The sequence below is a fragment of the Furipterus horrens genome, unplaced genomic scaffold (assembly GCF_987537825.1).
Source record: "Furipterus horrens unplaced genomic scaffold, mFurHor1.1.pri manual_scaffold_10, whole genome shotgun sequence".
In the NCBI taxonomy this organism is placed as follows: Eukaryota; Metazoa; Chordata; class Mammalia; order Chiroptera; family Furipteridae; genus Furipterus; species Furipterus horrens.
This window is the reverse complement of record NW_028327180.1, coordinates 90,158,111-90,185,126: the sequence shown is the minus strand read 5'-3', so window position 1 is coordinate 90,185,126 and position 27,016 is coordinate 90,158,111. Positions and strand designations below refer to the sequence as shown.

The following is a 27,016-nucleotide window of genomic DNA, read 5'->3' as shown; positions in this document are numbered from 1 at the left end:
TAAATTGGTAATCCCTAACTCATAAAATAATTTTTAATGTTCTAATTTTGTCCTCAGAGTATTCTTTTCATATTTGCATTATTTGCATAGACTTAGAATTTGGCAGATTTTAGGTGATCACATAAAAATCTAGATTTCTGGTTTTTCTTAAAAATGTAGAGGATCAAAGGTGGGTCTCTATTCTTGAATGGCAGCAAATAGCCACAGCCATGTCACAGCTGATCCCTGATGAGGAATGTATTCTGCTGTGTTATGGTTGGTCACAGTCCCTACCATTCCCTATAGAATTACCCTTGGCCCAGCTACAGTCATGTGGATTACCCACCTCTCCCCCTGCAGGTCCTTAACTTGGCAAGAGAGGCAGACCAAGAGAGCTACAAATCCCAGAGCAAGGACATCTAAAGAGACACCTAAAAATTGGGTAGGGGAGCTATGATGATGGACGTAGACTTCTAGATGGCTAGATTGATTTCTCCTCCAGAAGTCCCCAGAGCTCATGTCTTCTATGAAGCTTAGGCAGCCATAAAAATAAGAGTTTATGAGCACCCACCTTAAAGCCAGACCTACCTGGTACAAGTCCCAATCTCAGCACTTATCTGTTATGTAACCTCGGGCAAGTTTCTTCACGTCTTGGAGTTTTGGGTTGTCTTATCTATAAAGTGATGTCAGCAGTCCTTACCTCCTACCACTGTCATGGAGATAACTAAGGCAGTGTGTGTACATGGGACAGCAACCAGTGCTTACTACTCTGTAGATTGTAATTATGCCCTTTACCACCTTCTATTTTCCAGTGAAATAATTTGTACCTATTTTGTCTCCTCTAATAAGACTGTGAATTTCACAAGAGAAAAAGGCCCACCTGTGTCCCCGTGGTTTTCCCTATAGTGCTGGCTATGCACAGAGAGAAAATATATTTGATGTTTGGACAAAGAATTATCCATTGCTATGTATATTCATGTAATGTCAACACAAGAGTCTAAAAATGCTATGGGACTCCGAGGGAGGAGGATGTGTCCTCTAGTTCTATTCTTCCAGCTTTTGGGTACCACCTCCAATAGCTAGCTGGTGGAGGGCATTCTACAGGCAATGCAAGATCTGGTTGCTGCTTATGTTTCAAGCCTCATTGCTGGCTCTTTTCTGTCTGGCTCTCCATCCATCAGCCAACCGGTGTGTTCAAGGAACAGACAAAGCCAAGTTCATTGCTATTTCACAGCCTTTGCACTTGCCCCTCCCCGTAACTGAACCCTTCTCATCGTTGGATCTCAAGTTGTGTATCACCTTGCGTAAGAGACCTGAAGATTCAAATGAAACAGCCCCTCTCCCCACAGCTACCCCCCTACCCAGTCACCCACACGTCATCATATCATCCTCTTTAATTTCAGTATAGAACTTCTTGAAATGATCTATTCTTTTAAATTATTTACTTAATGTCTCTCGCCCTCCAGCAGCACATAGGCCTAGGCATGCAGGGATCTTGTCTGTCTCGATCACTGCTGTATCTCTAGTGCCCAGAGAATGGCAGAAGCTCAACATGTTTGGTGATAATGGAACATGATTGATTTATTGGTTCATGCTTTTAAAGAAACAATCATTAAGGACAAAGCCCTATCAAACTGTGTAGAGATGCCCTGACTGGTGTGGCTCAGTTCGCTGGGTATTGTCCTGCAGAGCAAAAGGTCACTGGTTCAATTCCTAGTCAGGGCACATGCCTAGGCTGTGTGTGTGGTCCCCAGGCCAGGGTGAGAGATGCTTTCAAGAGGCAACTGGTCAATGTTTCTCTCTCACATCGATATGTTTCTGTCCTTCTCTTTCTCCTTCCCGCATTTCCCCTCTCTCTTAAAAAAAAAAAAAAAAGAAAAAGATCCTGTAGAGAAGTTCAAACAGACACACAGGAAGAAGGGTGAGGGATTCGCTCAGTTGTGAATGGCCCATTCCTGTCCTGTAGGTCATAAGCGAAGAGGACTTCCGGCGGTGGGCCAGTTTCCGGCACGAGGCCGAGGCGTCCCTGGACAACCGAGAGGAGCTGCTGATAGAGACAGCTCAGCATCTGGAGAACCAACTCACCTTACTCGGTAGCTAAAAATAAGCCCTCATTAAGTGAATAAAAAGGCATACAGCAAGCTGGGAAGGGAGTCGTTGGCCCTGACTCTGACACTGCTACAAATGTGTCTCAATTAGGGGCCTTCCCTAGGGCGCCTTCCCGGATGTCTGGCACGAACAGGCCGTGCCAGCATGCCACCCAGACCCCGCACGCGGCTCCCTGGGGGTGCCCAGGAGCGCTCCTGCACTCCCTGCTGGGTGAAGCCTAGGAATTTGGTTCCTGCTTCCGCGTTCGCTCACATGTTTATTGAACACCTACTGTGTGCCAGAGTAGTTTACTAGGCACTAGGGCTACAGCAGAGAGCAGGAGCCACAGGCCCTGTCCTCCCACAATCCAGAGCGGGAGGACGGATTGAACAAGTAATGAAACAGAGGGTGATGAGGGCTGGCCTGGAGCATGTACCGGGTGGGGTGGAAATGCAAAGAAAAAGGTGCCATCCTGGCCTGGGGGCCAAGGAGGGTGCAGGCAGGCCGGGCCGAGTGGAGAAGCGGAGTTGGTCAGGCCAAGCGGGAGTGTTGCTGGCACGGAGGGGAGAGAGTCTGGCTGCTGGTCACATGGGTCTGCTGAGGCTGGCCCACGGAGGCTGGGTCGGGGAGAAAGGACCCAGATTAGGAAGGGCCACGTAAATCACATGCCAGGTGTTCGGAGAGGCGAGGGGGGTGAAAGCAGGGATACACTGGTGCTTCACAAAGATCACTCCGGCGGCCCCTGTACAGAAGTGGGGTTGGCGTGCGGGGACCAAGGTCAGAGCCAGTGCTGGACAGAAAGCACTGCTGAGAGAGGAGGGGGGCTCCATCTATCAGGATCAGTCTCGCAGCTCAGGAGTAAAGTCTCAGGAAGGGCCTGCAGGGGCAGCTTGCACGCATGGGCCCTGTGGCAGCTTTCTTCCGTCTCGCAAGGCAGTGCTGCCGGGCACGAGGGCCATGCTTTGGCCCTGTCCAGACCCTGCCGTGTGCCCAAGGACACATCTCCTCAGCCCTGAGCTGCCTCTCTGGATAAAACACACTCCCCCGTACTGCCCCGCCCAGCCAGTGGTCCTGTAAGAGCATGATGCCTTTCTATAGAAAGGTAGCAGCAAGAGGCAGTGCACTGCGTGACCAGTGGGGGAGGGGGTTCTGCTCCCTGTTGTTTCTGTGTTTTGACTGAAGGGACCTTTGCTGCCTCACAAGGCCCCCTTGAAAGCTGGTCACCAGAACTCATTTCAACAGGAACCAGAGGGTAGCTAGGCCACAGCCCTTTGCACCACACAAGGTCACCGGAGTGTCATTCCATTGGGGCGCTGACCCCTCCTCACCCCCCAAGGTTTCTTGTTTCGGGGAGCAGTCTGGTCTCAGTTGGTGAGAAGGGCTTTTCGGCTGGTTCCCCTTGAAAGGAGAACGCACTTGTCAGGACCTGCCGGCCTCCTTGGCAGGCAAGGGTGTTCACAGCCGTCCTGTTTCATTTTCTCTTTCACACAAATAGATGTGGTTTTTTTTTCCCTCCTCTCCTTCACTCTGCCTCCCTGTAATATAAATCAGCTTCAGAGGCTCATCTCCCAAGCTAGCCCTTGGAGGGAAAGACGAGGCCATGGCATCGCTCTTCCCAGGGTGGTTTACCTGTGTGTTTGGGCCTCAAAGAGAAAACAGGCACATCTGGGGAGAGCGAGGCTGTTTTTCTTCCCTCGAGGTGGCTCTGGAAGGAGACAGCTGAGGCCGGGCAGAGATTTCATCTTGCCACCCAGAAGCTGCCCTGCCTTTACAAAGCCACCTGGCATTCACATTCAGTCCCACAATAAAATGATCTTTCACTATGCATCCAGTGTAACTGGTTTGCCCGCCTATTGTCACTCGGACTTATTGAAAGAAATGAAACGCCTTGCTCCTGCCCAGGGTGAAATAGGTCTGTGCTCTGAAATCAATCTCAATTTAAATGCTGTTGTATTTTTGCTTAATCGTTGCTCTTCAGTATGTGGGTTGGTGCAAAGCTGGAGATGATTCAAAAATTGGGGGAGCGGCATGTTTAATTCTCTCCAAGACTATTAGCAAAAACCTGGGTCTGTTCATTCTGCTGTGAGCGGTTGCATAGCGAAGATTTCAGTCTCTTTGTTTCTCCGCACTCCGCTGCCACTACACCCAGGCTCGGCCCCTGTTAGCCCTGAATTAATTCATCCTGCGTGCTCCAAACTCCAATCAGCTCTCTAGAATGATGTTCTTAAAACTCAGATCTGATCCTGCCACTCTCCAACTTAAGTCCCTTTAATAGCTTTCTCGGCTGCGAAATAAATTCCAATCCTTTAATGCCCTGATCAGCAAAGCCTTATCTCCTGGCTCCTTGCCCACCCTACTCTGCCTCCTATTCCATGTCTTCTCTTACTCTGATCCCGGGGCCTTGACACATGCTGATCCCTCTACCTGGAATTCTCTTCCTTCTCCACCTCTGGGCTTTATCTTCCAGGGCTGAGCTTAAAGGACACTTTGTCAGCAAGGCCTTCTCTGACCTTCCATGGCACCCTGGGCTTCTCATGAAGCTCAGTTATAAACCCTTGTCAACAGGCCTTGGAGCTCCCAGAGGGTAGGGACCAGCTTTGTGCACGTCATTGCTGTATCCTGGGTGCTTAGCACAAGCCTAGAACGTAGAACCAGCCCTGGCTGGTTTAGCTCAGTGGATTGAGCATCGGCCTGCGAGCTAAGTGTCGCTGGTTCGATCTTCCAGTCAGGGTACATCAGAGAAGGAAAACTCTGACTCCAAAAAACCTCCGCTGCCTTGCGGCATACCTCTTCAGGGGAAAGGCTAAGGGAGTAAACCCCGACAGAAAATCCGGAGCCGGAGTCCCTAAGGCGGTTTGACGTTGTAGTCAACACCGGCAACTCCTGCGGCGCACCTGAAGCCAAGCTGTATTGACTCCGTCTTTCCCTTGGACCCTTCAGCTGCGAAGAGAGGGGGGGTCTGCTGCATGGGCAACAGCAGACCCTCCATATTACCCTGCCCAGGCTCTGTAGCTTCAGCGTCATCACAAGATGTCGATTCAACACGGGAGGAGACAGATACCGTGTCACTCCCGAGTCGGACTGCACAGCCATTCTCGGCGGTGCAGATAGACTCTTAAGAAGCTACACCATCGTCTCTCGAGACGGACGGCTGCCGACGAGAACGTAGAAGGTATTTAATCATTACTGTCTGTCCTGATAAGGCTTTGGGGAAATTCAGCAGCGACTTTTGCGCCGTAATTGTGATCTCTGCTGTCTGATCCCTCCAGGAGCCACTGGGATTGAAGACCGGCTGCAGGAAGGCGTGCCGGACACCATCGCTGCTCTGCGGGAAGCTGGGATCCAGCTCTGGGTCTTGACTGGAGATAAGCAGGAGACAGCAGTCAACATCGCCTATGCCTGCAGACTGTTAGATCAGACGGACACGGTTTACTCCATCATCACAGAAAATCAGGTGAGGCCCAGGTGTCCAAGTGCAGAGTAGCCCACTGGAGACAGGCTTATGGGTGGTAATGTGGGTATATGAGAAAGCCACCTACCAAAGGCTTGGCGCTCAGAGGGCCCTGGAAGTCATCCAGCTCAGGACCCTCTACCTCACGCCCGCACAGGGTTGACCAGTGCATGTGTAATGGGTCTAACACTAGTAGGTATTAGAAAGCTTTGTCTCTCCCAAATTCTACCCTTGGTCCAGCCTCCTCATCCTGCATATGAGAAAACTGAAGATTTCTGAGGCTGTCACCCGCCCAGGGTCACCTTGTAGTTTCTGACAGACTAAGTCTAGAAAGCTGGTCTCCTTCAGGCCACTGCTGATTGCATGACACCATACTGTTTGCTCACAGAACCTCAATGGTTTATTCATTATACTTTGGATTAACTCATCCATTGAAAAGGAGCTTCAATTAAATTGAAATTGTTCTGAGTTTAAAATTTCAGCTCCAATTTGTGAGTCAAGTTGGTCTGCCGCTGAATGAATCCTGAAGGGAATGACACATGAGACCAGTATATTTTGATGGGACACGAGAGAGAGAAGCAAAGTTACTGTGAACACGGTGATTTTCAACCCAAAAAGGCTGTAAGTGGCAGGGAGCAAGGTTTGGAAAGAGGGCTGTGTACAGCCTGAAGAAGTACATTCAAAGTTGTAACACAATTTTATATTTAAGAGGAAAAATCTATTTGCAGAAAGTAAACTTCTACTCTCTCCTTGGCTGACAGATAGGGGAGGTGGGTGTTGACTTATACACCCCTCCCAAAAGGAAGCCGCGGTGGGATTAGCTGTGGGGCACTAACGAGGAAGGCACTGCATGGCAGTGGGGGCGCGTGGAAGGACCTGGGGACCTAGAGCATGCCACGGAGAAAGGATGGAGCCGAGAGAGGAAGACTGGAGAGAAAAACTAGCACAGAGAAAAAGAGGGAAAAGGATGATAGAATGTCAGGCTTTCATTTTGCCTGAAGCTGATCAGGATCCAGAAATTTGCCAGGTTTAAAGTTAGATTTTATTTCATGAAGAATACACATACACATTTTTTTAAATTATTTATTTGTTTATTTACTTATTTGTAGAAAGAGGGGAAAGGAGAAAGGGAGAGAAACATCACTGTGTGGTTGCCTCTCACTCACGCCCCCAACTGGGGACCTGACGTGCAACCTAGTCATGTGCCCTGACTGGGAATCGAAGCAGTGACACTTGGCTCGCAGGCCGACACTCAATCCACTGAGCCACAGCAGCCAGGGCCCCACATTTTTTTAAGGGTAGTGTATACTATGGGAAGTGCCTGTGGTCCTTTGGATTAATTGGAAAAATCATTGACTTTCTTGTCAGGAGCACAGATGATGCTACAGTTAGATTCAACCCCAAAGAATTTTCAAAATGAAAATAATCTCAGGGAAATCTTTGGCATTAAATTATGCTGAGGAGAGAAAGTAATTTGCAGCTTGCTTGAGTGCTTGATCCCTGTAATAGCGTTGATGTCTTCCTGCCCCGCTGACAATGGAAATTTTGTTTGCAAAGATCATTTCAGTCAAGGTGATTCCGAAAGGACATCACAAATCTGTGAGCCAGCTATTGGGTGAGGTGAGTGGGGTGGAGGGGTGGGCTTCTATGGGATCTGTTAAATGCAATGCATTCCTGTAGGAAGCTGAAGATGTTAGTCGATTAATTAGCCAAAGTTTATAAGAAACAGTGGGCCACACTCCACATCGAATTCAGTCACTGTTGACTTTTAAAGTTGTCTGGGACCCTCCAAGAGGGTGCCTGAACGTTAGGCCCCGCCCATACCCCTGGGGCATTAAGCCTATCAGTCTTTCTGGTCCCCATATCTGGGGAAAAGGAGTGGGTACCTAGATATGTCAAGACAGACACTGGGGAAATCCATTCTAAATCTCAGATTTATGTAAATACCCATTTAATGTAATTATGTATTCAGTGGGTATTTCCTCCAAGAGTTTTTATCTGCCTAATCCCTTATAAATTGATTTAGGGCTACTGTTTCCTTGTTATGAATCTTAAAGCTATAAGCAAGTTAGGGGATCTATATAGACCTCAGGGTTCTCATCCATAAGATGAGAATTAACAACCCATCACTGGAAGTGTTGCTCTGTCAAGGAATCTTGTCCCTCTGTCAAGGAACTATAGTGTTAAAAACGAACTAATAGCAGCAACTATTGTTATTATTAACAACATATTGGAAGGTTTAATATTGTCCAGGTACCATAACTCTCTGAACTTCATTTTCTTCATCTGTAAAATAGAAATTCAAAAGATTTATTTCAGAAGGTATTTGGAATAATTAAATAAGAGCACAGAAGGAACGTATTTATTAGCACAGTGTTTGTATGAGTTAACAAATTACATCAAAACTGAAAACACCACATTTATTTACAGTTTCTATAGGTCAGCAGTCCAGGAGTGGCTTAGCTGGGTATGTACTCTGGTTCAAGGTCTCTCTTGAGGTTTCAGTCAACTTTGTCAGGGTTGTGGGTGCATCTAAATGCTCAACTGGGTGGATCCCTGGGGATGAAGAGGAGTCCTCCAAGCTCATGGACAGGCTCATGGGCCTCCCCACAGAGGGCTTCCCACTGTGACAGCTGGTCTCCCCAGGGCAAGCTATCCAAGGCAGAGTGAAGAAAGCCCGATGGGTAGCCAGTCTTTGTAAACCAACCTGGGGGTGACAGCCCATTGCTTTTGCAGAACTCACCTCTTTAGAAAGGAGTCCCTAGTCCTCACCTGCACCCAAGGGGAGCTGACACAGGGCGTGAACACCAGGAGGTGGAAACATCTAAGAGGCTGCCTAGCCCAGCATCTGACATACACTAAGCGTTAAATGAATGGCAACTGTGGTGATTATTACACAGAAAATTCAAAATAAATAAATTTGGAAACTTTATTTGAAAGCTTACACTTCCAGTGACTTGCTGCAGTCCGATGGTGAAGGCATCTTAATTATTTATGCCAACTCCAACTTCAGCAAGGACTGTCTTGATCTCTTTCCCAAGTAAGTGTTTCAGGAACAACCAGTGGCTCCTAGAACTACTTCCTGCAGCCCCTTGGGTTCTGTTTAGCGCCCCCTGAAGGAAGGATGAACTGCAGTCCTACTCCAGAAGAAATTACAGCATTCTCAGAAGCTTCTAGATCAATGGTTCCCAAACCTGTCATTTCAGAACTTTTCATAATTCTTGCCAAAATCCACACACCTGTCCTATTTTTTATTTAATGAGTTGACTTAAATTGACTCACTTTGAACATTTTAAAATTTATTTTTAGAAGACATTTTTGGCACAACAATAAATGAAAAATTGTCACCCTGTGCCATGCATAAAAGAACACTGCTAAGTAAAAGACCATGTGAACAACACAATGCTTTTAAAACTGATAATACAGTTGCCTGCCACAGCTTTTCTCTATCTTTATTTAAAAGTGAGGTTTACAGAAGGTAAAGAGGATTAAGAATATATTTAGAACCAAAATCTGACTTGGTATTTAATATAATCAAAAGTAATGGAAGAGAGTTGATAAGAATAACTTCTTCACTGTTTCAGGGGAAACACCAGGAAAAAAATAAGTTTCTTTAAACCAATAAGACTTCCACATTCCTGGTCAGTTTTAAATAGTATGACCAACACATTCATACCAACAGACAAATACAAGTTAATGTAGCTTTGCAATTAAGAAGCCACAAGTTGAGTGGCAATGATCTGCCTCCACGACTCAGTTGGATGACCTTGGACAGCTTACTAAAAATCTCAGTTCCCATTTCTTCATCTCTAAGGTTGATAATAAGCTCCCCCACCAAAGTTACCACACAGGAATGTTCTGAGGAACACATGAGAACTGAAATGACAGTGCCTCATAGAAAACCTTATGCTAGCCTGGCATAGTCATTATTTACCATCAGATTACAATTGTTTATCTCATACCATCCCTGTATCTGTCCCCGTCTTGCTGAGCTATTTCCATTCCCATTCCCGAGCAATCTCTGCTATTTTGGACATTAATTTGATTCCAAACTAATATTGCCTCAATGCTGTTTGAAATATTGCAGAGAAATGTAAAAACCGGATAATAATTCCTAGGTAAGTAACCTATATGGTGGTAGAGTTTTAGAACTATTTTACTGAAAGATAAAGTGAGATTTCAAACCTAAGTTTCTGATGTTGCTTACTAATACCAAATGTGTTATTCTGACTCTTTACAGGAAACCTGTGAATCCATCCTTGACTGCGCATTGGAAGAAGTAAAGCAATTTCATGGACCACGGAAGCCAGACCGCAAGCTCTTCGGGTCCCGCCTACCTTCTGAGATATCTCCCCCTACCTCGGGAGGAGCCATTCCAAAGTTTGGATTGGTCATTGATGGGAAGACACTGAATACCATTTTCCAGGGAAAGCTGGAGAAGAAATTTCTGGAGTTGACCCAGTACTGCCGGTCTGTCCTCTGCTGTCGCTCTACCCCCCTCCAGAAGAGCATGATCGTCAAGCTGGTGCGAGACAAGTTGAGAGTCATGACCCTTTCCATAGGTACGTGTCATGCTGAGATGTGAGTGACAGTTTGGTAAGGCTGCTCTGATAAGAAGCCCAGACCAGAGGTGGGGGGTGGAGGGGTCAGATATCAAAGTCAAGATACTTAGGCTGAAGGTCATTGTCATAGAGGGAGAGAGGTCAAAGTGACAAGATGTGGCAGCCAAGAGATGAAGCAGCAGCTAAGCAGAGTAGGAGAGTGAACCAAAGTTCTCAGGATTAGCAGGTGCGCTAGGGAAAAATCAAGACTTGGATGAAGGACAAAGCCAAGAGGAGCCTCCAATTTGGAACATCCAGGTAGCCCAGTAATCACAGGCCAGCTCCATTCTGGCGTGTAGACCATGCCCCCTCCCATGCTTGCCACATGGCACAACACCGTGAACCACATGGCACAACACTGCAAACCTCAGATGTTTGTGGGTATTCTGCTGAGTGTTGATGGCTGGTGGGGAGATTTAAAAGTTGGGCCTGTCCCATATTTAATTCTGTATTTTCATTCCTAAACACAAGGCCCAGCACAAAGCATACACTTTCTTAAAGGCTGGCTTGTTGGTTGATGAAGAATTCTTCATAGGAGACTAAACTTTAATCACAGCCAAGACAGAGAAGGAAAACCTGTACTTCCTTTATTCCTTCCAGGAACCCCCAGTCCTGGCTGACAGGGATCTTACTCATCGGGCCTCTGTTAACCCTCCAGCCACCTTTCCCTCCCCAACCCTCAGCACTCCAGGTTCCAGCCCAGCGAAGCCGCTTCCCTTTCTCCATGAGCCCGGTTCTCTACCAGTTCCAGGCCTTGGCACAAGCTGTTTCCTCTGTAAACCCTCCTCCTTTCAATCCCACCTCACCTCCCTTTCCTAGGAGAGCTCCCAGGGCACACAGCCCTCTTCGCCCCCAAGGGTTCATATGCTTTCTGTGATGGAGACCGTGAGTCCCAGAGCAGAGGGACAATGTCAGTCATGCCCACCATGTCATCCCGTAGCCAGCACATACCACACAAATAGTAAGTAGTGCATTTATTTAGGGACATTCTTACAGATGGTTCCAGGCTCTCTTCTTCCTACACAGACACGGGGAGATTTTTTTTCCTGGCATTCCGTATAAGCAGCCTATTATACATTGTTTTTTCTCCTGGTATTCAGGTAAAAGCAATTCAAAAAATAAAAATATAAAAGAGGGAGCGGGCAGAAAAAGCACAGGGAGCAGAGCTTTAGTCACTACATTCTAATTTTATTCCCCTGAATTGTCCTCTTCAAAACTTCAGACACACTCAAGGCAAAAGCCCAAGACTGATTCCCTGAAGTAAGAGATTGGCTTCCCTCCCATAGCAACAGAAACAAAACCAGCAGGGCGAGAAATAGCATGATTATACACCTCTGCTCCCACCGGTTTGCTGACAGAAGAGGGTAGAGGGGGGATTTGTTCTGCCACGGGGAAAGATTAAAATTATGTGCTGCTCTGCTATCAAGGAAAAAAATCATTCTAAGAATAATGGCTACCTATAATGACAAAATTTTTAAGATCAGTAAATTCTGTTGCCAGATATGGGGAGAAAATTCTCTCCCCTAATGCCGTATACTCTTATGGTTGTCTAATATAGATTTAATTGCGGATTATGAGAACCTGCGGGAATGAGGTGGGGTCAGAGGGTTAAGGCAATACAGTCTACAAACTATGGCCCGCAGGCTGAATCCGGCCCACTGTGTGTTTTTATAGGGATGCTAAGAATGGTTTTTATTTTTCTAACTGTAAGGACAGTTGTTCAGTTTTGCTTCTTGGCCGACAAAACCTAAAATATTTACCATCTGGCCTTTCACAGAAAAAGTGTGGTCAACTCTAGTGTGAAAGATAAAGCATTGGGAAGAACCAGGCTTGTGAGCTATACAGCTCACTGTCTAAACTGATTGCTACCTGGCTATCTGTGGCTATTTACATTTAAAATTAAAGTTAAATAGAATTTCACCAGCCACATTTCAATAGTCGCATATGGCTAGTGGTTTCTTCATTGGACACTAAAGATATAAGACATTTCCATCATTACAGAAATATCTGTTTGGCCCTTAACCTCCAGTTTCCTAAGTTAGTTCACTGAATAGCACCTCATTGTGGCTAAATCTGCCTCAACCAAAAAGTTAGTCTCATTTTTGTATCTTCAGAAACAAAACTGGGCGTTGGCCTTGTCCTTAGGATCCATTGACATTCTGATGACTAAGCTGCCCAGTGGTCTTGCTATGGTCAGTATTTCCTGTTATACTGAGTTAAGGAAGGTTTACCAGCCTTGGAATCGGAAAGATCTTAGTTCCCATTTCCCTGGGTCTCTTCACTCACTGGATTACTCTTGACAAGTCTCTGTGTTGCTCAGATTCTCCGTTTGCTCCTCCCTAAAGTTCATCACAACATTCGTGAAGACCTTTTGTGTAAACTACAAAGCGCCGCTCAAATCTCACTTACTCACCATTGTATCCCCAACGCCTAACATTGTGCCTAGAAAAAGGACACAAATATTTGTTGAATGAGTAAAAAAAAAAGAAAAAGAAAAAAAAAGTAGGGCTTCTTGTCCAAAGGAGAAAAGATATCTCTGAAGCCAAGTACCATAGCAACTGACTTTTCCTGTAGGACTATTTAGAGCAATGTTAGAAGGATTCAATTAAGTGCAAATGGGACACTTTAGAACCATTGGTATAAATCCCTCCTCAGTGTCCCGCAGCAGTGGGACCAGGGATAAAAATACCTCATGACCTCTCTCCTTCCAGGTGACGGAGCAAACGACGTAAGCATGATTCAAGCTGCAGATATTGGGGTTGGAATATCTGGACAGGAAGGCATGCAGGTACAGTTCCCTTCAACTGTCCTTGTTTCTTCCTTGTTCTCCTTGATCCTTAAGAGAGTTAAGGCATTCTTCACAGAGTCGGGTAAACTCCCTGCGAGTTTGGCAGAATTATCATCTGAAAGTCAGGAGGCTTCCAGGTCATAAACCTCCCTCACCAGCTTCCTACTGCCCAGCATGTCAGACCCCAGAGAATATCAAAGGGTGTCCAGCTTTTTACAGACAACGGGCGAGACCTGTGTTCTAAAGCCCAGTATTACCCAACCACTCAGAGAAGTGTTACCAGAACCCTAATGTTTTTCCTTAAATCCGCCCGCAGGCATGCACTGGCCTAAAGAAATGCACAAGCAGAAGTTTGCAGTATAGAAAGTTTAATGTTGAATTGGCCCATCCAGAGACAGAGAGCTAATGATAAAGACGTGACCCCCCCCCCAAAAAAAAGGTGTGTAGGTTACCCATTATATAGTGCAAAATCATAAGACACCGTGGTTTAGGGTTGTCCTGGAAGCTGATTGTCAGAGGCGAGATAAGGTGATGAATTGTTTCTTCAGGTCTTGAGGACAGCTCCAAGGTCTTTTCTGGTTTGTCCCTCGGTCTGGTTTCATGGGAAGGTAGTCAGGGGGTCACTCTGCCTTAGGGCTCAGGAACTAAAGCATAAGTTAGGTCAAGATGTTATCAATAGCCTGCCATGTTATCCAGCCCACGTGACTATTAGTCAGATTCTGGCTACTGTCTTCTGCTGCCTTGGGAGTTTCTGATTATCCTGGGAAAGGCTAGGAGAAAAGAGGGTGGGGGAGTTGAGGAAGAGAGAGAGAGAGAAAAAGAGAGAAAGATTTCTAGAGTTAGTATTTAAAGCCAAATTTAATCAAAGTCATAGGGACCCTCAGTTTCAGAAGACTAAGCCTTCCTCTGACTCCATGCTTCCTAGATTCATGCCAGGATTTATAACCAAGCTCGTCCAAACCTCAGAGTCTTAAAAGACTAGTAGGAACTGTGTCTTTTTCTGAGTGATCCCAAGGACGGGAGACACACTGCACCTGAGAGTGGAGTGAATGGCCTGCCTCAGTTAGAGGACTGAGGATTACTTGCCTGGAAGCCTTGACCCTCTGGGTCACTGTCGCATCCCTAGCATGGTGCCCCAAATGTACAGGGCCACAATAAATGCTTGCTGGATAAATGGAAGGAGATGAAGGGCCCAACTAGACTGTGGGCCCCATCTGACCTGCCCTTATTGGATTCCAGTGAGGTTTGGGTTTCCCAGAGGAGAGGGTGGGGTGTCAGTCAAAAGAGCCACCCAAGGGCACCACACAATGGCAAAGGGCCTTTCAGACCCTACCAGCTGCGGGCCCAGAACAAAGCCCTGCCCTCGGGGCAGCCTTGGTGGTGACCTGGCAGCCAGGGTGGAGGCTGATGTCTCTGTCCCTCCCTCCCTCCCTCGCAGGCTGTCATGTCCAGCGACTTCGCCATCTCCCGCTTCAGGCATCTCAGGAAGCTGCTGCTTGTGCACGGCCACTGGTGTTACTCGCGGCTGGCCAGGATGGTGGTGTACTACTTCTACAAGAACGTGGTGAGTAGCCCATGGTGACGTCCTGCCTGCACCTCGGGAGTCGTTGCCCGGGACCAGCTGTCCCCACAGCCGTAGACAAAGCATCTCTGCAGGAGGGAATGAGCCCGGCTCACCTAGCTTTGGAATCCTTACTAGCTCGGTGACCTTGGGCAAGACAAAGGACTTCTCCGCGCCTCAGTTTCATCTCTGACGAGGGTCTGATACCATCTGACTGAGGGCGGCAGTACTGTGTGGGAGTGTCCAGTATGTAGGAGGCAGCAGGGGTGGTCACAGGCATGGACTCTGGAGTCAGACGCAGCCATTCTCATCTAGGCTTCTCTAGGTTTGCTCTCTGTAAAATGGGGCTGGTAAAAGCCTCTTTCTCATCTATTTGCTGAGAAGACTGAACGAGAGCTTATGTATATAATAATTGGCCTGTAGTAATTACCCCATAGAGCTTGCCTTTCTTTGTTACCATTGCTGCTGTTGCTCCATAAATGAGATTTATTTTCTGACTACAAGGAAGAGAAGGATTTGAAGACCAACTAGGGTGACTTTTAGATTTCCTCCCCCAATAGAGCCACCATCCACCCCTTCGGAGAGTCGAGGTAAAGATTTAAGATGAAGTCCTTGACTTCCACTTGACACTACATCTCACTGCCCAGCAGGGATGCGAAATAAACTCTACTGACAAAAATGTTTCAAGTGGGGGAGGGGGTGAGTCACCTGGGTTTTAGTCTTGCCAGACTCTAGGATGCTGTGTGTGCATGGAGCGGTCACTTAACCTCTCTGAGCCTTGGTTTCCTCATCAATAACATGGGAAGACTGTGGCCCTGTCTGTGGCACTATACAAATACAAAAAAAATGGCTTCTCGTAAAAATGTTCATTTCTGTCTTGTTGATAAGGGTCCAAAGCAGACACACACCAGCTAAGATGTTAAAACTGTCGGAGGCCCTTGTTTGAAAAGCCCTTGATTAACAAGGCGCATAGGAGGAAGTCAGAACATTGCCACGCTAAGGGAGGGAACTAGGGCCTGAGTTTTTCATGATCTAGTTCTAGTTCAAGGACTTTTGAATAATCCCCAAGAGCATCCAAATGGAATCCATTCCTGTTTGCATAAGGAAAGAGAGGCAGTTGAGACCAGGGGCATGGGAGAGAGAAACAGTGGCCAAGTAGCGGCCTCAACATGACCTTTTTGCCCTCCTGCTGCACTCCCCAGTCCTGCTTGCGGGCGCTGTCCTGGGCCCCCTTGCTCAGCAGTGAGCACTTCTGCGCAGAGGTCCATATATATAGGCAGCACAGCAGACAATAATGTCAATTCGATACGCAGGGGTGACGCTCTGTCAGCTGGTCCATGCAAAGTCTCCCAACTTGACCTGGAACTCACTCTGAGCCTGAAAGACTATTTACTTAGAATTCAAAATGCCCGTTTAATATTTTTTCTCTTGGCCTCTAAGGGAATAGCTTTTTTGAATAAGCCCAGCCTCTTCTCTGCATTAAATTTGTGAAATAAAAAAAGAAACGTTTGCAGTCAGCCATGCTTTCAGTGCTTTCAGAGCTTAGATGATATTTATTTCCCGGCCGACGCCGCGCTCACAATGGCGACGCTGACGCCGCATTATCTCCCCTTTGCAATTAGAGGGTGGAGAGCTATGACTTCCACATCCGAAACCAATTTCAGAGGGGATTAAAGCCCTGCCTGCTCTGAAATGTGCACAATGAATTCATTACTGCGCTGTAGCTCCGTGGGCGATGCCCTCCATGGGTTCACTGCACTCCCTCCGAGGTGCCAAGACTTCAGCTGGACAGACGACGTGGAAATAAGCGAGGCCTCCGACGTCCTCAAGAGGAGAAAATACTAATGTCAAGACTCCAGCATGAGCGTTAGAAGGAAAGAACTGAGATAAAAAATCATGATTATTCACATTATTTTTCAACATCTGTGTCAGGGACCTTATCAGGCACTGGGTGTAGAGACAGATCTGGTCTCTGCCCTCAAGGGGTTTACAGTCAGATCAGGGCTCAGCAAACGTATTCTGCAAAGGAAATATTCTCAGCTTTGGGGTCATCCAGCTCCTGTCACAACTACTCAGCCCTTCTGTGGCGACGTGAAAGCAGTTCCAGACACTGATGCAAATGAACCGATGTGGCCGAGTCCCAGTGTGTGTGGCTGGATTGGTCGGTCAGCTCCTGGTCTCAGTAAGTCCGGGTTTTCAAAACAACAGGTTTTGGACCGGCAGCGTCAGCGTTCCCCACACACGTTTAGAGATGCAGATCCTTGTGGCCCAACCCCAGACCTGCCATCTCAGAGTCTGCATTTTTAATGTGATCCCTAGATGATTCCTATAAGGTTTAAAGATTGATAAGCACTAGTGTAGGGGGAAAGAGCTTAAAAACATCTCCCTAGAGGAAGGTCAGGGTGCTAGGGCCAGGTCTCTAGGAGACGAGGAAACCAAGGCTCAGAGAGGTTAAGTGAGTCTTCCACATGCTCACAGCATGCAAAAGTCAGGCAAGACTAAAACCCAGATGCCGTCCCTACTCTATACAGTTTTGGCAATAGATAGTTTATTAGTTGTCCTGACCTCTATGAACTTCCTGGTGGGAAGGGAGATGTAGGGGCTCAGGTGGAAACCAGGAAGAAATTAACGTTTCACCTATGACCTGAGAGAGAGTAAATATAACTATTAGTCAACTAGTTCCCTTGCTGACAAGGAGCAACTTGACACCCTGAGTCCTTACAGGAAATATTTCAGGCAGTTTCTTTATAATTTACAGTATCTAATCCCAAAAAAGTGTCAGCGACTTACAGTAAAAACATGAAGGCAACAGGGACATTATAAAGAAAATAGAAGAGTATAGATCAGGAACCATAGAGAGGGAAGTTAATTGTGCCAGGACCTGGGATAAAATACTAAGTATTGAATGTATGATTGAAACAAGCAGACCAGTTCTCTAGGGGTAAAAAAAAAAAAAAAAAAAAAAAAAAAAAACCCTCTCTTTGCTCTGAAATCATAGATCAATTTGTCAAGCAGACCTTTAGAAAAAGGCCCCACAGAACCCTTCAGGAACTTGCCTTCCCTGGTATTTTTGTAGGAAATGAAAAGTAACTTCCAATGGTCACCCTTTTACCTAACAACACTTAATAAAAATCGGTATTAAATTATAATTCAGGAAGGACATTTCTATGGGAAACTGAGCCCGTGATATCAAAGTGCATAGCATTATATCGCTTTAGCTAGGACTGAGGGAAGCCTTTCAGTGCCGCTGGCGCGCGTGGTGGCCGGCAAGGAGCTTAATAAGTGCTAGTTCTCCGATGCCCAGTTCACGGGAGTGTCTCCACGCCACCCCCAATTTCTGTACTGTGTCCTTCGTACTCAGTACTGCTTGCTCCTGTTTGGCAAAGCATTACCAACAGTAACATCCACCACTGGTTAGAGAACCCATCGCGTACTAAACGCTGTGCCAAGAACTTGACATACATGTGTACCCGTGAGAGTAAGTGTAGTATAGGGACTCAGAGCATACGTGCTAGAGCCAGACAGGGTTCAAATCCCGGCTCCACTGTGCTCCTTAACAGCAACGTGGCCGCAAGTAACTGATCTAAGCTCTCTGTGTTTCAGTGTCCTCGTGTAAGATGGGCGTGCTCCCGAACTCCTGGGGCTTTTTGTGCATAAATGAGTTACTACATGTGAGGAGCTCAAAATAGCACCTCGTATGTCGTAAATGCTTAATTTGTCCAGATTAAACTGCATGATGAGGATGATGCTGACAGCAGGTGCTAACAGCCTTCTGGGGTGCGGACAGAAGCCTCTCACTAAGCATCTGGGCAGAAAAGTTCAAGGACGCAGCTCCTTGGCTGGAAGAATCTCAGTCAGCCTTGGTATTGCACAACCCACAGATGGGACTGAGAAGGCTTGAGGGTGGTGGAAGAGAAAGAGCTTTAAAAACTCGGGTGCTGGCTCTACCACTGTCTAGCTCTGAACGTGGGCAAGGTGTAACTGACTATCTCACAGCCCTGGTCTGTAGAGTGGAGCTAGTGATGTTATCAAGACATAACTTATTTAATATAGTAACACATAAATGTAAGAGTATATTATTAGCAGTAATATTAATCTTGCAAGATTGTTGGGGCAAAGTATAATGTATACCACATCTAATAATGTATAATATACTCATATGCTACAATATATCTTATCTCAACACACCTGGCACAGTTAGATCAAATAATAATTATTGGTGTTACTCATGGTAGTATTAACATGTTTGTATTCGTCGGCAGCTGTCCGTCTCGAGAGACGATGGTGTAGCTTCTTAAGAGTCTATCTGCACCGCCGAGAATGGCTGTGCAGTCCGACTCGGGAGTGACACGGTATCTGTCTCCTCCCGTGTTGAATCGACATCTTGCGATGACGCTGGAGTGTCCTCTCCAGTGAAGCTGAAGCTACAGAGCCTGGGCGGGGTGATATAGAGGGTCTGCTGTTGCCCATGCAGCAGACACCCCCTCTCTTCGCAGCTGAAGGGTCCAAGGGAAAGACAGAGTCAATACAGCTTGGCTTCAGGTGCGCCGCAGGAGTTGCCAGTGTTGACTACAACGTCAAACCGCCTTAGGGACTCCGGCTCCAGATTTTCTGTCGGGGTTTACTCCCTTAGCCTTTCCCCTGAAGAGGTATGCCGCAAGGCAGCGGAGGTTTTTTGGAGTCAGAGTTTTCCTTCTCTGATGTGCCCTGACTGGAAGATCGAACCAGCGACACTTAGCTCGCAGGCCGACGCTCAATCCACTGAGCCAAACCAGCCAGGGTTAACATGTTTGTATTATTATTACAATAATAAATAGAGAGCCTCTTCAAAATAACAGTGGCTTAGCAGTTAGGGAATGAGAATTCTAGTTTGAACACACACCTGCTGGATGGTATTTTACAATACCCCTCTGTGCCTCAGCCACACAGAGCAGAGAAGTTCTAGTCATAACTCCAGGATGCTGCTTAGGTGACCTTGCTCACGCCACCAAAGCACATCACACCATGGATCGCTATTATCATAGCCAATGGTGGTGGCCCAGCCCATCTCAGGCGGGAGGCCTGGTGTGGGAAAGCGCTTTAGGAAGCAGAGCGCAGCAGCTAGGCAGACTGTCTTCCTCACCCTTCTGAGCTGCATGACCGTGAGGGAAGTGCTGCGAGAGAGACCCCCTCATGAAGTCTCCCTCCCTCCAGGCCTCCTGCCCACAGTCCCATCTTTCTCTCTCTTCCTCGGGGCCCTCCCGTTCTCTTACCTGGTGACTCATACCTGCTGCCTCTCAGTATCCCATGCCATGGTCTAGGTGCTGCTACTCCCAGCTGAAAGGTGGCAAGATGATGTTGAGAAAGGCTGAGCGCTTTGTCCAGCGTCACACAGCTACGAAGTGACAGAACAGGGGTGCAGCACCAGTCCTGCTCCAAAACTCATGCTCTTAACCACTGTCATCCACTTACCTTCACCAGGTCCTGAAGGAACGGGTCGTTTGTAGTTAGTAGAGCCGTAGTTAGTGGTGAAAATAGTGTCAGGAGCTGCTGCTCCAAGATCTGAGTGATCTCCAGTCCCTACCTGACTTTGTATGTCATGAATGAGGAGACTGAGCCCCCCTGTCAGCACAGTGACTTGTCAGAGGCCCCAAAGCAGCAGTTGAGGACCCCAAGTTCACAGGTCCTCGCTCACAAGGCCACACCGTCTGCCCGCAGTGCTACGTCAACCTGCTCTTCTGGTACCAGTTCCTCTGCGGTTTCTCAGGCTCCACCATGATCGACTACTGGCAGATGATATTCTTCAACCTCTTCTTCACCTCACTGCCTCCTCTCGTCTTCGGAATCCTCGATAAGGACGTCTCTGCAGAAACGCTCCTGGCATTGCCCGAGCTGTACAAGAGCGGCCAGGACTCCGAGGTAAGGGGCTCGGGTAGGCAGCGGGAGGTGGCCTCGCTTCTCCCTGGAGGTGTCGGAGCAAGAGCACTGGGCTGGGGGTCAAGAGCTCTGTGTTCTGGCCACTGCTCTGCCGTTCCCCTCTCACGTGACCGAGTAACTTCACTCCCTATTCGTGGTCTGTTTCTCATTTGCTGTTGAGGGCGATGGACCAGAGCGGTGAGTCTTATTTCTTTTTAGTGATTTCTTTCTTAATTATACCACCTGTTATGAGACTGCCCTCGTTGAAATGGCAGAGGGCATGAAGTCAGCCCCCCTCTCCAGGCCTTCAATAGAACACCTGGGCTTAAAAGCCAGTTTGCTCATCACTGGGTAACGCATTCATCATAAATGAGGGCTCCCACCACACATCAGGGAAGGCAAAACCCAAGATTACACTTGGCCTAGAACTTGATGGTATCAAACAGACTAAGGAAGGCCTGGGAGGCCATCAGGGTGGTTTCTGAAAAGATGCAGAGAGGCCACAGTGGCACCTGACTGATTTGGAGAAGTCAGACAGCAGGCACTCCATGGGGTCGGCAGGTTGGATGCAGGAGGCAGAGAGGGGAGCTGCCTCAAAGGAGCAGCTCTGGGAAAGGGGACAGTGAACTGCCAGAGAGTAAGGACCTTGCACCTGGGGGAAAGGACAGCAAAGCCAGGTGTAGTGCTTGAGAGCTGGTGATATTTGTGGCCAGGAACAAAGAACCAGCCCAGTCCTGACCCAGAAACAGGGAACACAGCAGCCCCGCAGCTTCGGGCGGGGAGACAAGGGGACAGCTCGTGGGCTTCCCAGGCCTTGCCCTTGCCGCCGTCCCACGGGCGCCCTGGCTGGCCAACGTGCTCCTCGAGGACCTAACATTAAAAGAAGTTAACGTAGTAAAAGCATAAACCGTAAATGGGTTCTCTTTTGCCAGGGAAGGCACAAAAGGAGGCCTGTGTCCAAAGCCATGGAGCTCTGTCTCTTGGCAAACTGTGACCCTGGTCTGTGACAGATCTTCCTTTAAAATGCCATTTAGGAACCTTAGAATCTCTAAACGTATGAAGGTTTTTTTTTGTGTTATCGATTTTTTTTTTAGATTCAGCATATGAGTGGGACCATATGGTATTTGTCTTTCATTGTCTGAATTATTTCACTTAGCCTGATACCCTCTAGGTCTATCCATGCCGTCACAAATGGCGAGATTTTTTTTTTTTTTTTTTTTTTTTTTGCTGAATAATATTCCTGTGTGTACATGTGTATAAATACACACAGATATATGTATATACAACAAACATAGGGGTACATAAATCTTTCCAAATTAATGTTTTTGTTTTCTTCAAATAATACTCAGAGGTGGAATTTCTAGGTCATATGGCAGCTCTATTTTTAATTTTTTCAGGAATCACCATACTATTTTCCACAGTGGCTGCACCAATTTACAATCCCACCAACAGTGGCTGAGGGTCGCCTTTCCTCCACACGCTCACCAGCACGTGGTGTTTGTCGATTTACTGGTGATGGCCACTCAGGTGGTGCTAACTGCTGATGTATTCTTTCCCGGCAGTGCTACAACCTGTTGACTTTCTGGGTTTCCATGATGGATGCATTCTACCAGAGCCTCGTCTGCTTCTTTATCCCTTACCTGGTAAGTCATATAGTTCCAACCATACATACTGCACAATCCTAGACTAATAGGGTCTTTCTGGACACTTCAGAGCAGAGGCTCAAAACAGGTGGCCTGCAGACTACATCCAACCTAGGGTATTTGACAAGTCAGGAGGCTTAACCCAAACATGTTGCTCTCTGCCAGGTTTTGGAAAACTGAAAACTATGATTACATTGGACCATTTTTTCCCTTGAGGCAAAAATGCAGAGTTGACACACAGCCCTACTTAGATGGGACCCCTATTCTCCACTTTGCCATAGTCCCTGCCACTCCCTTTTGCCTTACACCTTCTTCACTTATTTACTGTTTCCTACTTGAGCACTGTAGGTATTTGAATTTACAACCCTTGATTTCAATTTGTGCTTCTTAGGTCAAGACAACAAGCATTCAGGCAGCAAGATAATAAAGAATACTACAGTACCTGAAATAAAAACAAGAATACATACAGCAAGGATACCAGCCCCATCCCAATCTTGTTCCCCAGTTTAGAGTGAGAATTTAGAGAGTGAAGGATACCTGTATTTCTCCTGGACAGGGAACCAGAATGTGGGGTAACTGCTACCAAGTAAACAGTAGTGTCTACCCGGCCTCAGGGCTCATATCATTTTGCAATTAGCAACATGGGGGTCGAGAAAGCAAGTATTTTATACTTCCTTTGAATGTCCTGGCTTACAGTACCCTCCCTGGCCAGGTCTCTGCTTATCTTTCCTGCTGAGTCTTTTGCTCCTATTGTGAGCTCAATAGACCTACCATCTAGAACTATTTGAAGTTCTACTATCTCTGTTCTGGCCTTTGGCTGGACTGCCTTTCCCCCTTCTCTTCAAGAGATTAACTTTTCTTCTATAGTCTTAGCAGATATAGCCCCTCCTCTTCACGCCCAGTGTGCCTTGTACTTGCCTCCATTGTGGTATTTACCCCCTTAAATTGTATTGTGTTAACCCTGCCAAGTAGGCTCCTTAAAAGTGGGCACAAAGTATCTTCAGCAATTAACATCATGCCTAATGGGTGCTTAAGAAATTATTCCATTCACCCGAATGTTCTGAAATACCCACCATAGCTTCCTATGAAAATGGGTTTCTAAATACTGTAGCCCCGTCAATTCACCCCTCATCTCGTCTATTCTGTGGGTCAGTTCCACACAATGGCAACTGGATATCTTCTCCCTATTCCTCCCCAACTCTTGACGCCTGCCTTCACTGAGTCAAAGCCAAGGCCTTAAGTCCACGGGCACATCTGACAGTACCTCTTTGTTCCTCCTCTATAGACCTACAAGGACACTGACATTGATGTCTTCACCTTTGGGACACCCATCAACACCATCTCCCTCGCCACAATCCTCTTGCACCAGGCAATGGAAATGAAGACCTGGGTAAGTGCCTCATTGGCTTAAAATTTATGATCACATTCAGATTTGTTGTACTACATACCATTGATCCACTCGATAAATGCGTAGAGCTTTTATCTGTGTCTCTCCTAAACAAGGATGAAAGAGGAATAGAAGATAAAATTCCTGGCTTCAACTTGCTTATAATCTAGCTAGGATAATACAGCTAACAGATATAAAACAATGAGACAGTTAGTTGCAAAAATAGATATTAACAAAAAACTGAAGGGTGTTTTCCGAGAAAAGGAGAACGTTAGACACATCACGCTGACGTAGAGAGGTATGCTCCCCATTAATTTCAGGATAAAAGATTAGAAAACTGCCTTTACGTAACCACATCTCAAGCCGAAATATCACATTTTAGTATCTAAAAGGGCAATGCCAGCTTTTTCATTAAGTTCTTCTAATCAATAACAAAGAGGTTAAAATTATATGCCAGGCACCTCTCTACACAATTTTTAATGTGTTGTCTCATTTCACTTCCAGAGCCCTTTGTGGTCAGTAGGCTTTTGTTTTAAAATTTAACGGACATACAGCTCTGTATAAGTTTAAGGTATACAGCGTAATGACTTGACATACATATACTGAAAAGTGATGGGTGTGAACTTAAACTTATTGTGGTCACCATTTTACGGATACAGAATAGGTACGATGAGGTTAAGAAACTTGCCCCAAGTAGTTCAACACAGAGGCATGTTTGAACCTGGCAGTCTGACTCGAGTTTCTAACTGCAGTGCTAACAGTGTGAGGGTGTAAGGTTTAATGATGTGAGAGGCCACTTTACAGAAAGATGTGTCCTTCATCGTGCTGAAATGGCTCTTTCTGAAAACACTGTATTAAACATTTTTTAAACTGCCCCAAGTAGGCTCAGTGTGTCCCTTGCATTCTACAGCGGAACTTCCTCTGCACCACACTGTCACAAGCTAGACCAGGCCCTGACGGGCTGGGCGATGGCTGGTAAGAGCCACCCAAGGGAACCTGAGGATCAGGCGAGTTTCCATTTTGCAAACCCCCCTCTGCTCCAATTCATGCCCATGGCAAATAGAACAAAGTGATAAAAACCAAAAAGGCATAGCCAAGATTAAGTATAAGATAAACTTCTCCGAGAACACCAGCACCAGAAGAGGCTACAATACGAGGGGAGGTACTGGATAGGCCCAAACTGCAGGCTCCGGGGAGCCAGGCAGTGAGGAGTCTGGCTCCTATAGGGCCTCAGCTTTCTGCTGTGCCTGAGCTCAAGAAAACAAGCTTAAAAAAAAAAGGTGACAAGTATTTGGAGTTACAGTTTTATGAGAAGCAAGAGCTTTATGATGAAGGGAGGCAAGAGACAAAGGTATAACTTTAATACGAGGAACTAAGCTGACCTAGGAAACATTTAGAGCTCTTGAAATATTGTCACTGAAATTAGAAATGCAATTTGTGGTATCTTAACAGGTCACACACACATTTGATTAAATTCTCAAAAGGAAAATGAGACTGTGGGGATGTTTTAAACAATAGCAACTTGCGAATTTTGCAGAAGTGAGGAGATACATCAACCCACGGTTTCAAGAAATTCAGTAAAATCCAAACAAGATAAAAAGAAATCCACACATATTATATCATAAGGAAACTATAGAATACTAAATAAAAATCATAAGAGCAAGCCCATTTTCAGGGACAGATGTCCTAAGGAATAACAGATGAAGAGTTGCTAACTTCTCAGTAGCAACAATGGAAGCCATAAGACAGTGGAATGTCATCTTAATATGCTGAAGGAAACTAACTACCAAACAGGAATGCTCTGTCCATCAAAAATGAGAGTAAAATAAAGCATAAGAGAAGAGGTCACCAGCAGACTCCCACTAAAAGCAATTCTAAAGGATGTACTTAAAGGAAGAAGAGCGAATTCTCTGATGGGATCCAAGATACAAGAGGGAATTAAGGCGTAGAAAGTAGCAAGACCCTAGCTGCTGTGGATCAGTGGTTTGAGCATCGGCCTACGAACCAAGGGTCGCTGGTTCAATTCCCAGTCAGGGCACATGACTAGGTTGCATGTCAGTTCCCCACTTGGGGGGGCAAGTGAGAGGCAATGACACAGTGATTTTTCTCTCCCTCTCTTTCTCCTTTCCCCTCTCTCTAAAAATAAATAAACAAACAAATAAACTATAAAAGCTTTAAGAAAAAAAAAGTAGCAAGCATAACTCAATCTTAATACATATTGACCATATTAAACTAATAATGACACATGTGCTTTAAAAATGATAATTAAAATAGACAGTAGCAATAAGATACACTGGGAGGGGGGGTTAAATAGAGCAAAGTACTCCAAAGCCCTTGAATAATTCAGAAAGAAAGAAAGTAGTTCTGCACCTCAGACTGTGGTAAGCTAAAATTGTGTATTAGCGTTTGTTGAATAATCACTGAAAGAATAGAAATGGAGTATGTAACTTTCACACTAGAAAAGGGGGAAATAAAATTATACAAAATAGTAAATTTAAAAGAGGAGAAGAATGGGGAAAGAAAGCACAAAGCAAGAGGGACAAAATACAACTAGACGACATCACTGAACTTGGCAAACAAGCTATAGCCATATGTGGAAAAAATGGATTTGTCAGTAATATTGAGGGTGGGAGGGAGTCTGTGCAGAGAAACATAGAAAAGTGGTAAAACACCAAAGGACAGCTTGGAAATTATCACCAAAGTCAAGGCCAAGATAGAGATTTAGTGGTACTTGGGGTTATACGTGCTCAAATTTTATATGTGTTGCATCCCCCCCTCCACAAAAAAAAGCTTAAAATGATGTTAGCCAAGCAGCACAAGTACACTGCCTGCTGATCTAAGACTTATTTCAACAGCGTCTACTTCTCCTCCGCAGACGATCATCCACGCGCTGGTTCTTGTAGGCAGCTTCCTGATGTACTTTGTGGTGTCCCTAGTGTACAACGCCACCTGCGTCACCTGTAACAGTCCCACCAACCCCTATGGGGTGATGGAAGGTCAGCTCTCAGACCCCACCTTCTACCTCGTCTGCCTCCTCACGCCGGTCGCGGCTCTTCTCCCCAGGTTTGAGCATGGGCCCCTTTTCTTCCTGCAACTGCCTGTCACCCCTCAGTAAGCCATTTTCGTAGCCTAGGAGTCAGGAGTTTGACTCCTGGCTGGGATCCTTGAGGTTACAGTTCCAAAGGTCCTGGGACAGAAAGAACAATGAACTTGGAGGCAGATACCACAGACTCTGGTCCCAGGTCAGCCGCAGAGTAGCCAAGTCATCAAATCTGGCATGGCCTCTGTGACAGCTGTAAAATGAGAATAATAATTCCTATCCTCCAGCTTTACAAATTTTGTTTCGTATAAGGGATCATTTTGAAAAGCTCTATGGTCTTTATGAACCCAGGAGCCTCACACTCAAATGCCGGCAGAGATAGGCGGGCAACTGCAGCCAGCCAGCTGAAGCTCAGCCGTGGCGAGAAAGACCTGAGCATCCTCCCCCATCGTGGCCACCAGGAGTGACCACATTTAACATTCCAGAGCTTTAGAATTTTCCCGGAAATTCAAATTTTGCATGAAATGGCCAACTTTTTAATATTACTCAAATTTGTTAACACACACACAAGATGTTGTTAACA

The 27,016-nt window shown here is 46.3% G+C and overlaps 1 protein-coding gene across 5 annotated transcripts in view; it reads left to right on the top strand.

Moving 5' to 3' along the window:
- ATP10B (ATPase phospholipid transporting 10B (putative)) overlaps positions 1–27,016 on the top strand; it is a 101,499-nt gene that overhangs the window by 51,422 nt on the left and 23,061 nt on the right. For 3 of the 5 annotated variants that reach the window (XM_090288526.1, XM_090288527.1, XM_090288528.1), the window contains 9 exons: positions 1,946–2,072; positions 5,337–5,521; positions 9,759–10,080; positions 12,831–12,907; positions 14,346–14,471; positions 20,166–20,366; positions 21,926–22,006; positions 23,292–23,396; positions 26,269–26,456. In XM_090288526.1, coding sequence (XP_090144652.1) covers positions 1,946–2,072; positions 5,337–5,521; positions 9,759–10,080; positions 12,831–12,907; positions 14,346–14,471; positions 20,166–20,366; positions 21,926–22,006; positions 23,292–23,396; positions 26,269–26,456 — 1,412 coding nt within the window. The remainder of the gene's footprint in view (positions 1–1,945; positions 2,073–5,336; positions 5,522–9,758; positions 10,081–12,830; positions 12,908–14,345; positions 14,472–20,165; positions 20,367–21,925; positions 22,007–23,291; positions 23,397–26,268; positions 26,457–27,016) is intronic. The other 2 variants (XM_090288529.1, XM_090288530.1) reach the window with 1 other exon arrangement.